General features: G+C 48.0%; 1 protein-coding gene across 1 annotated transcript; it reads left to right on the forward strand.

Moving 5' to 3' along the window:
* Positions 1-1,439: 1,439 nt before the first annotated feature.
* Positions 1,440-4,702, forward strand: LOC142769102 (uncharacterized). The gene is made up of 2 exons (XM_075872044.1): positions 1,440-1,570; positions 3,200-4,702. The coding sequence occupies exon 2, from the start codon at positions 3,248-3,250 to the stop codon at positions 3,776-3,778; it is 531 nt and encodes a 176-aa protein (XP_075728159.1). The 5' UTR covers positions 1,440-1,570; positions 3,200-3,247; the 3' UTR covers positions 3,779-4,702.
* Positions 4,703-11,834: the final 7,132 nt, after the last annotated feature.

An 11,834-nucleotide genomic window follows, 5' to 3' on the forward strand; every position in this document is an offset into this window, starting at 1 on the left:
GTCTGGTTCGGGGTTAAAAAATGGCGTGAGAACACGAGACACAAACGAAGACTGATGAACAAGGACGGGCGCTTCGTTTGTGTGCCGCGCTCTTGTGCCGTTTTTAACCATTAACCCTCTCACCCAACTTACCCCGACGTGTCATCTGGTTCTGTCCACAATCGATCGCGGTTAGAATTGACGTATTTCACAGCCGCTCTGCAACACGTGGTCAGGGCCCCATGAGGACGCCCCTCGAAAGCGGAAAATCGTGGAACCATTGAAATAGTGACTTCATTGAAAGTAGGCAATAATAATAATAATAATAATAATAATAATAATAATAATAATAATAATAATAATAATAATAATAATAATAATAATAATAATAATACATTTTCCATGCCAAGTAGACACAAAAGAGAGATAGGTAAAGTCCGTAAAATTATCAGCAATATTGTTGGACTTGTACTCTTACAAAGGGGCATATAGCCTAATGCTCATCCCCTGAAATTCAGTCCGACGTGCATGTGAACCTCCTACCACCACCTACTTTTATTTGAATTCGATCTGTCGTTCCTTCGACTGTTTTCTTCCGATATTATTAGTATAGTGGCACCTTGAATCTGTGGCACACACCCAAGCTAGGGGATTGGCCAAGAACCGGATATTTCTAACAAAATACTTTAATATTGTTAGCCTACGTCAGTTAAAATGATTAGTAATGACAAAAAAATAAATATTGGACTGACAAACACAAACTACGTATATAAAAAATAAAGCAGATAGTCTGAACGAAAAAAAAAACGAAGCGATTTCAAAACCACGAATTTAGGAGTAATTATTAATTCTATACAGCCTCAATCTCTCTTAATAAACTCCTGCAATGCATTGGCGACCGTCCCGTCACTGTATACCCTAGGCATAAAGCCCCTTCCCAAAAAACGTACATCTGGCGTAACTCTAAATCTTGGGATACGGAAGAAAGCGCTTAATGTAAGTTTGCGCAAAGCGGAGTATCTCTTGCAAGAGATTAGATAATGGTCTGTTGTCTCATGAACTCTACGAGACTAACAATTAGGGGAAGCAGCCAGACCAGCTCTGTGTAGATGAGAATTGAGATGGGGAGTTTGAGACCGCGGCCTAGTGATTGCGACTTCATTTGCACTCGTGTGACATATTTTGTTATTCCAGCAATATTTTAGGTGCTGAAATTCCGATGTGATTGTTATAGACGTTAAAAAAGATTCTTTCAGCACCATTTGCCTCTTAACTCTATCCCCTATAATGAATTTGTATGGCGGTAGTAAGTGAATAACTATAGCCACTCAACGAAGACCAATATAGCTAACGCATCTGCCATTTCATTGATTCGTTGTGGCCCGTACCCACTGAGGGGGAATTACGAATTCAACAGGGTCAAAGACGAGAAAGAGGAACACGCGCAACGATAGCGCGCGAGTTCCTGTTCCGGCGAGTGACGCCAGGAGAGCCGAGTCCCCTTTTCTACAAGTTCAGGCCTCGTCTTGAAACGCTACTGCACCGAGCAACTCGTCACGCACCACCAGCTGCCTTCTTTTTTCCGTGCAAAGTGAGCGACATCACGTTCGTTTTCGTAACAATAGAAATAGTTCTAGCGCTCGTGCGCGGACCTGAGAGAGCGTACAGATAAAATCACACTTGTCTAGAGTGCCGGGGCGCGTATAGCTGTCGACATTGTTCTTGGCCACAGTTTCCACCTCACGTTAACTACAGGGTTTCCGTTCATGCTTAAGTTGTAGCACAAGGACCTAGCTCGCATTATGACCATGTTTGGTTATCATTACGGTGTCTTTATTCACATATTTCTGCAAACAACTATAGCTGCAGCGGCCTGCAGGGCGCTCAACAGACAATTGTTATTCTATCTGTACACCTCAGTGCGCATGTTACAGCCTATAACGTAACCTATGTTGTTGACTCCGCGCACATTGCACTTTAGCCAGCACAGCGCCAAGTGAAAATGTTTTTCATTCACAGCTATATCCTGAAACACTACATTCTTCCCAGCTCAATAGTTTTTTTACGTCTGGCAAAGATTTCCTGTTTCGTAATCAAGCTGGAAATGAAAATATCCCCAATTGAAAATGGAAGTATTTGATAGAGTAAATGGGAAAGCAATTATTGTATGCATGTTTCATTTCCTTACTGGGCTTGTATGAATGCCCAAAAACAGCGTTCAGGAAGCGTTGGACCACCGTGGCAGAAACGCTCCAACCAGTGTCGTACAGCTCACGCGTTCATGCATGCAAATGCTAGTGTTACAAGCGTTTAGAACTTCCTGTCGCATCGTTAACTTGCGTGAGAAACTCGCACAGACAGATCAACGCTCACATTCGACAGAATATGTACAGGTGGTCGCTTGGTGGGCCCCGCCGCGGTGGTCTAGTGGCTAAGGCGCTCGGCTGCTGACCCGCAGGGCGCGGGTTGGAATCCCGGCTGCGGCGGCTGCATTTCCGATGGAGGCGGAAATGTTGTAGGCCCGTGTGCTCAGATTTGGGTGCACGTTAAAGAACCCCAGGTGGTCTAAATTTCCGGAGCCCTCCACTACGGCGTCTCTCATAATCATATAGTGGTTTTGGGACGTTAAACCCCACATATCAATCAATCAATCAAATCACTTGGTGAGCTACAAGATCGGCGTGGCTGTGGGGCAACTGCTACGAGAGTGAGGACATGAAACATTCTGACCATGCATTCAATATTCACTTGATCTTCGGATTCAAGCCAGCGTCACTTGAAATAGAGGCCAGTAATTTGCAATAATTTCTTCTGAATTTTCCGAGCTTCAATCAAAACCCGCCAACACAGAATCATTACGCACTACATAACAGTGAAAACGTATATGTAGATAAACTTTACATTTTACAATTCTCTATTTCAATTAATTGCCATCTTGTGGCAACACTCGAACAGTCTGCAATAAACATCAGTGTATTACTGCACCAGATTGCTCAAACAACTTGTGGCGCACAACAAAAGACAGGGACAAAGAAAATGACGCAAGACGATGCGCATCGTTCAGCATCACTTTACTTGTCCATGTCTTTTTTTTGTGTGTGTGTGTCTGCCATAATTTTCACCATGTATCAACGCCAACAAGCCCTTTCTTACGTCCTTTCTCTAGAATGATGCCGAGGCCTTCACGTATATTGTTTCTTTTTGTTTTTTTCCACTGTAGGTGACAAACACTTTCTGTAGTTCCACCGTCTTGATTCGCGGCCAAGGCATGGAACAGCGGCAGCCACTGCAAGACAACCACATATGGAACACAGAAGACAAAGTTTTGCCTGGACCCTGTGGCCTTGGCATACCGGGGTCTTCCAGTCTGCTGGTATTCGACGTAGCGTCGTGTTCGATCACTGGCTTTTCTGTCGTAGCGTTACCGTCCTTTCTACGCCGCAGTGTCGAGGACAAACCTGCCATCCGCTCCGTCTGCGCCTACATTCCAAGGCTCTTCGAGTGTGCTGAAATCGACTTTCAGGACAGGTCAGCTCTGTACGGTTACATCATCAGCGCCGTCCAGCAGGCCAAACATGCTCGACTCCTGCCACGATCCCTGGGTCTCGAAAAAGGTATTAGCACGGACTACCGAGAGACAAGAGCGATCCTACGCACCAAAACACGCACTGAATTCGACGACGACGTACAGCTGCACTCGTGGAATACCGAGAACTGCAGCAGCTTACTGCTTGATCGGCTGGCCGTCAAGCGTGACCTGTGGGAAGACTTCTGGGGAGCCCATCATGAAGTACAATAACAGAGTCCGTAAAGACAAGGACAGTGCCATGTCGACGGAACGGGCTGTTCAAGTGGTCCACTTTCAGAAGCACTGAATGGTGGTGTTGGCTTCATCGGTGGTCAGGCCGTGCGTACGGCCGCACACTCTATCGAAATGCGGGATAGTTACTCGGCCACAGGAAGCTCGATGAAAAATATCGTATACGGACTGCCAACCTGGTGAAGATTTATAACGTCGAAGCTTAAGCAGGTGACTGTGAGGACTGGATGCCTCGATTTTATAGTTAATAGCTAAAGTTATAGTAAGCATTATTATATGAACAAATAAATTATCTTCATTATAGCGATGGAAGTGGTAATGTGGTGATTTAAGACCGTCTCTCTTTTTTACGCTGACGTCGGATTCCCGAGATCTTAAATGAATGAGACCTGTAGACAAGGCGCGTGAAAAATGTTTTCGAGCAGCTGCGCACGTGCGGCTCAATTTTCGTGTGCTGACACTGTTGGGAGAAGCACGTGCAGACGCTAAAGAAATTCTCCTGCAGACTGACCACACCACACTGACCAGCAAGCTCCTCACATGCAAGGCAGTGTTTCTCGGTTTTGGCCAGTTAACGTTGTACCACGTAGCATGTTGATGTTATTGCAAGGCAAGACGAAGGGAAATGAGGAAATAAGGAGGACTCTGCATGCTTTCCTTGAAGTCGTGTTGCACCGCGCACCTAATGAAATGTCAAGGCCTCTCATTTCTAGAGCACACAATGTATGCCAAGTACAATTCGCTCAATTTCAACTTAACATTTACTTTGCGAAGAAAGCGTTGAGGTTGTAATTGTTGTGACTCCTTATATTTTAAAAATTCCGTTATATCTGTTCAAGAAAACAACTAAACTGTTTGATTTGAACGGGTGAAAAGCATTTGTTGCACTTGTTCTGTTTTACGTACGTTGTTTTTCTCTTGGTTGTCGATATTCATTACTGAAAATGGCTCACTAATTCATATAATCTATTCTCGACGGATTCCCCCCCCCCAGTCAGTACGTATTATGTTCTAGGCATTATCATCATGATCATCATCTTTTGTGACCAAACCAGAATTATAACGGAAAATTGGGGATTTCGTTAAACCTGAATATACCTCTTTAATACGCAGGCAATGTCCCTTTCATCTGACGGCTAGGAAGGGCGTTTTCAGTTGAGTTGAATACACTTTATTTGCCCAACGGTTGTCGCTCTGCCCGGGGCTTGGCTGCCAGGGACACATCCTTCGAGGAACATCTCCCGAGGTCCTCATCGACGGCCCACACCTGGTCTTCGAGGGCCTCGCTGAGAAGGGCGGCTCGCCATCGCTCAGCAAGGCGCCCCATTTCGGTGGGTACCTCAGTTGACGTCATCCTTTCTTGTGGCCCATCTTCATCTCTTTCGCATTGCCAAAGTATATGTGCCATATCGACCCGTTCGTGCGCGCACCACGGGCAGCCAGCTGCACCGCAAAAAAATTGACTGAGCTCGTGAGAGCCGACGGGGTTACGCCTTTCGCATAAAGTCGAAGCAGGGCGATATCCGTCGATCGCTACACGCAAGTAACCGGAGAACGTCTTCTGGTTCGTCCTCCGGCGAAACTATCCTGAGAGATAGCATTTCGGGAGACGTGACGAGAAAGTTGTATGGCGACTCGTCTGCGAGGGCGTATCCCGGCGCAACTGTCTCGGTCAGATGCATAGCGGTTTTCGCCGCGCGCGCTTTCAAATATGGTCTCTGCGGTCTTTTCTCGCCACTCTGCGTAGCCTTGATGCGAAGCACGTAGGGGGCGAGGACGACTTAGTGTCGCAAATTAATGGTTCGAGGACTTTCGTAGCTTTCTGGGTTTGCACAACGACTGCGGCGTCACGCAGCTCGTGCATGCCGTGAATGCGTACGAATGAGACAGTGTTGCGGTTCCGCCGATAATCGTATACGAGTATCGAGGTGACCGTCGCTAGCGATAGACATCAATCACGGGGGTTTTCTCTCTATAGCAGTTCGCAGGCGATGTACTCTTCTATCTGAAACAGAACTCAGTAAATACCAACAATAGTAAACTGCGCCTGTCGCTTAAGCCAGATAACGGGCCAGACAGATAAAGCTATGTATAAAGCTAGTTCACGAGACTCTTCTTCGCAAGAAATGTTTTCACTCGCTCTGGCAGCTCTAAACGCGCTGGCGCTGTGATACTAAGCGCGGGGTCTCGGGTGCGATTTTCGCGGCTACGACGCCGAATTTCGGTGACAATCGTCGTAGATATTAAATAGTAGTATACGCCCATTCCGGCGTATCATATCGTGAAACTGGATTCAATTGCCTCGAGCCCGTGAAAACGACTTCATACATCGGCGTGTTGAAAGCTGCAATATCGATTAGGTAGGATGGTTGGCGTCCATTCACAAAGCACGAATCTCGCGCGTTTAGTTCTCACACACAACTGAATTAACTGATGACAGAATTACCCGCTGGGAAGATTTCTAGCAAAGTTCGGCCGTTTCAAAGATTCCTGGGCGATTCTGCGCTGCAGAGATCACATGGTTAGAGAGTTTAAAAAATAGCAATTCAGTCATTTATCTTTTTTTATCTATCTACTTTCTGAGCAAGTTTCCTCTAAAATGCTTGGTCAGTGGGAATGCGAAAGACAAATTTTTGTGCCTTGGAGTTCACACGCGCGAGCGTAGGTCAACATGCAACGGCTAGAAAGATGTTTAAGGGGGAAATACACACAAGGTATAACAAATTTAAAGCAACTAAGTGTTGTAATAGAAAGTTTAGTTGCGTCGTATCGACGTTTCCGGTTCGCAGTCCCGCACAATGAATAACCATTACTGAAGAGGCGAATTCAACGTCCCCGCTCATATTTCGCTCGAGTCAGTGTACATGGCACTAGAAAAAAAACAAAAAAGAAAACAAAAAACAAAACAAAAAATGGCCTAAACAAACGACACCAGAGAAAAAACGCTTCATAATCTGTTCAGTGCTGAATATACAATCAACGACGAACTGAATAAACCACAAAATAAAGAGATATTATATCCTCAGTTGTCTCATCAAACGGGAAAATTCACCGGAGTCCCACGTCGGCATCGTCATCACGAGTGATGCCCAAAAAAAAAAATCATCCCGCAATGACCTTCCCATATGAAGGCTTCGTAACGTCACAGTTCGCCAAAATGTGGGACACGGTTATTACGTCATATTAAGGTCACGTGACGTAGCGTCACATCATGGCGTCATCACATGCAATCGCAAGCTTCATTAAAGATGGCTCGATCACGGAGGCAGTGCAAAACCGGGTGAGTGGGCCTCCGATCTTGAAGGCAGTGGTAAACCACGTAAGACGCAAAAAAGTTTTCATCAGGAGCTGGTCAGACTCAATACAACGATTGAGAAGAAAAAGATTCTTTCCACCCTCAAGTCGTCTTAGGTGAATGCGTAATTGACGTCGTGAGTTTTTCTCTTTTTTGTTTTCTGCGCGATCTTCCTTTCGAAGGACATACGAACTCCTCTGGACTTTTCCTTAGAGCAAACCGTAAGAGCTCTCCTTCCGGCAACGTCATCGACCTTTTCCTCGACCGGCGCAGGATGACGCGGTTCTCGGCGGAGGGCGAGGAGAATACGTTTGCCTGAAACATCGCGTACGGAAACTCTCTCTCTCGGTCAATTATATGTCGTTTATTTTTCTTTTCAGTCGCTATTCGCCGCGACTTCCTCCATGAATCGGGACAACAGTATGACGCAGTTTTCGACACCTCCACCTTTCCGTCTTTCTTTCGTTTTTCTTGCTCTATTCATATGGTTGATGTCTCGTTTGTTGTTTACAACGGCAGGAAAAAATCAATAATGAAAATAGAAAGAAATTGGGCACGACACGCGCCCCTACGCATTGTTGCGAAAGACGGACCGATCCCGCCGAAGCCACCACTGTTGCGAAAGACGGGGACGCCAACACGGTCCCGAAGGCGCCACTGCTTCCAACTCCGCCGGGAAGGTCACCAGCCGTTTGGTAGCGTATGTTTATCAGCTCGCGACTGCTTCTGCGCAGAGCTGATGACACGAGCGGACGAGACGACGGTGAGTTAAACAAGGTTTATGTACAGCATATATACAGAGGCATTACAAATTTGGCACTGGGGCCGACAGAGTCTCGAAGAGCCGAGCTCTCCTCTCTAACACATAGGTCAACTTTTCGCCTAAGACCGCCGACTCACACACATGTCGGCTCTCCGACATGGGGACTCCTCTCTCATAGGACCGCCGATCGCGACGCGCCGCAGGGCTTCTTTTATTTACACCGGGTCCAACCAAAATGTCCAATCAGAAGCGCCGCTGGTCGTCAGGGCAGATTCCTCCAATGGGGTCGCCGCGCCATGCGTCAGACCACCAGACACGAGGACGCCGGCTCGCTGTCACGTGCGCCGCTGACTCAATGCACTTGGGCCAGAGAGGCGCCTCGCGTGTTCACGCCGTTGAGATGTTCGCGTCCGGGCGGACTGCGGGCTGGCCTTGACCCAGATTGCCTTTTTCAGAGGCACGGACGTTTGACGAGGACTCGCTGGCATAACAGCACCCCCGCCGCCAGACAATGCACCGGAAAGACGAGCTGCTTCCACGGGGCTCGGATGTCAGGTGCGCTCGTTCGCCAGGTCCCTCCAGGTTCGCCTCCAGGGCCATGGGGAGACTACAGCTCCAGACTGTTCCGGGAACACATCCCATTTTTGACGACGGATCCCAGCTCCACTGGCTTGTCGCCACAACTTGTCGACCAGCTTCACTCGTCTCTTCTGACCATCTTCGGTTTCAGCACTTGTCGATGGTTCTGCAACTTGCCAAGAACGAATCGACAACAGACAACACACGACACACGCAAGTGCCTTCGGTCACCCGACAGAACACCAGACAAAGTATAGTACAACATATACCTATCTACGTGTCTATCGGAATTTTGTTCCCTCTACATCAAGAGGCACATGTGGGACAAAAGACCCTTAAAATGACAACTCAATTTTTTCCCCACGTACAACAACGTAACGGATTAGAATACCACATAAAGTTGGCCCCTTGAGATCACTCTGAACGAGAGCGCTCAGCCCAGGTCGTGATGAGGTCAAAATTTTGCCCCGAATCGCCAGCGAGAAACCGAAAGGTTGAGAAGTTACTAGCTGGAACGCACTGCTCAATGCACCTGCATTAGCGTTTACCTTTCCTTCATTTTTTTATAGCGAACGTCAAAGTTGCGCTGTGGAGCAACATGCTCCACCTCAGTAACCGGCCACTTTTAGGCGACGATACCTATGCGGCACCAAGAGCGGCTCACACTTTCGACGTTGCACAGGGGAACAACGATACGGCTTGCTACGGATTGACTCCTCACCGCTTAGCTCGATATCGTGTTCGATCACCCTCGTGTTTCCGGGGCGGTCCGAAAACACGTCTTCAAACTCGGAACCAATCTTTCTCAGGTCCTCTTTCTCAGGTCCTCCTTCACTTAAGCTAGGCTCTAGGTTTATCTGCTCCCGGATTACTTTCGATCCCCCTTCAATTACCTCGCTAGAACTCAAAATTTCTGCTTCCTCTTCCTCTGAAGCACTTAAAAGTAAATTTACGACTGCTTTCAAGTTACTGTGATAAACTTTGTTCGGCCGCCTTCCTAATTTAAATTCACAATTGGTATCAGAAAGCTTCGATACTACTTTTGCGGGCCCTTCCCGATCAACCTCAAGCTTGTTCCTTTTGGACGGCTGCAGCAGCCTTACCTGATTATCAACTTCAAAAGCACGCTTCTTCACCGATTTCTCGCAGTGCTCCTTCGACAGCACTTGTGCCGCGTTTTTGTGGCTTTCCACTAGCGCTTCAATTTGGCTTTCCACTAGCGCTTCAATCGAGAGATCCTCACGCTGCTCTCGAATGAGAGTCTCTCGATCAACTCTCGGCAGCTCGCTCCAACTTTCCGCTACAGGCGAGAGCGTTGCAACCCTCTCGCTCTGACTCAATGGCGCCATGTCGTCTCCCCTTTCTACGGAAACCGCGCCGGCCGGTTCGGCGACGGGCCGCTCGCGTGACTGCTCACATGACTCATGCGGAAACTTTCCTTTCTGGGGTTCCGTCGACCCGCCTACAAGGTCACTTGAGAGTTCACCGCATTGAACCAGATCAAGCTGCCGCGATAGCTTCCGCGCTTGCGATCGCGTGAGAGCCATGCACGCTAAGTTGGGGAAGAACGATTTGCCCTGCTCTTTGAGAAGCTGCTCTGAGTTGTTGGAGAAAAGATAAGGAAAACGATCATTTAGCGCGGCAGACACAGCCGCTTCGGTGCGAAGCTCACCGAACGGGCCTTTAATGACAACCGTGGCGATTGGTAAGCGAACACTCTGCTCCTCGGCGACCTGCCTGATCCACGCGCATTCTCCTGTGAAGTCATCCGGAGACACGAATGAAGGATGGACAACGTCCATGGTTGCCGCTGAGTCTCTAAGTGCTCGGCACGTTTTCTCATTCACCCTAATTTCTTGGAGATACGGCTCCAACAACCGAATGTTTTTTTCTGATTCTCGGATCGTTGCGAAAGCAAACTTTTCCTGACAGTTTCTCGCGATGTGCCCTTCCTTTTTGCAGTTGTAGCAGATTAGCGGCTTCCGTTTGTTTTCCGATTCAAATGCCTGTGTGGTAGAAACCTCACTCGATTTCTCCGCTTCTGTTTGCCCTTCCCCTACACTGTCCTTCGTAAGAGACGGGTCCTTCTTGAAATTACGGTGCGGATCAGGTCTCCGTTGATCAGGTTTCTTTGAAAAGCCCCCTTTTCTCTCATCCTTTTCAACGCGCACTGCCCTGCTGTGCAACTTTCGGCGAGTGTAATACTCCTCAGCTAACTCTGCTGCCTTGTTTAGCTGTACTTCACCAAGTCTGTCCTGCAGCCAAAGTCTGACATTATCCTCGATGCAGCGGTAAAATTGCTCCAATGCAACGCATTCCACCACTTTATCGCGATCGTCATAAACACCTTCGCCCTTGAGCCATTCAATTAAATCGGCTTTAAGACGAAACGCGAAGTCAACGTGTGACTCATTCCCCTTTTCAGCATACCGGAACCTTTGCCTGAAAGCCTCAGGTGACAACTTATAACGTCTCAAGAGCACTTCTTTAACCTCGTCATAGCTCTCAAACGCTTCCCTCGACAAGCAAGTTATCGCGTAGGACACTTCGCCGGGAAGAAGAGCTAACAGGTTCTGCGCCCAAAGAGACCGCTCCAAAGCGTTTCGCTCACAGACGTGTTCAAACTTGACGAGATACTTCGCCATGTCCTCGCCTACTACGAACGGTGGCAGTTGGTCCCGAATTCTAAAACCGCTGACCTGAACTGTTGGAGAAGCTACGCTAGGCGCCTGCGAACACTGTAGGATTGCGCTGTAGGATTGCGCGAGAGACGCTCCTGTAGGATTGTAGGAACACTGTAGGATTGCGCGAGAGACGCTCCTGTCTCTCGGCCTCCTCGCGACGTTCGCGCCTTTCAGCTTCTTCACGTTCGCGAGCTTCGCGCCTTTCAGCTTCTTCGCGAGCTTCGCGCCTTTCAGCTTCTTCGCGAGCTTCGCGCCTTTCAGCTTCTTCGCGAGCTTCTACTTCTCGCCTTTCAGCCTCCTCACGGCGTGCTTTAATATCCACCCAGGCCTCATCGACTTCCTCAGCCGACACTCCCTCATCCTTCATGATCTCAAGGATCGCTTGCTTTCGTTTCGCACGGCCCAAAGTAATGCCGAGTTCCTCACAAATTTCGATGAGTTCCTTCACTTTAAGGTTCTCCATCGTTCACACTAGCCTCTGGCTGTTTGCCCCTGTTAACAATTTACTTGCCGTACCCACTATAAGTCAACTAGCAAGACGCGCAAGCAAATTTTCACTCTCCCGTGTTTACCCCCTCCGCATTAACTTTGGTTTCAAAGCACTTCGACTTTGCTTGAAACGATCAAAGCTCACTCTAATGCTTCACACAGCCCTTCTATAAACTACTACAACCTGAGCTAGAGTAGTCTGGTGAACTGAGGGGAAAACATCAG

This window comes from Rhipicephalus microplus, chromosome 1, assembly GCF_043290135.1.
Source record: "Rhipicephalus microplus isolate Deutch F79 chromosome 1, USDA_Rmic, whole genome shotgun sequence".
NCBI lineage: Eukaryota > Metazoa > Arthropoda > Arachnida > Ixodida > Ixodidae > Rhipicephalus > Rhipicephalus microplus.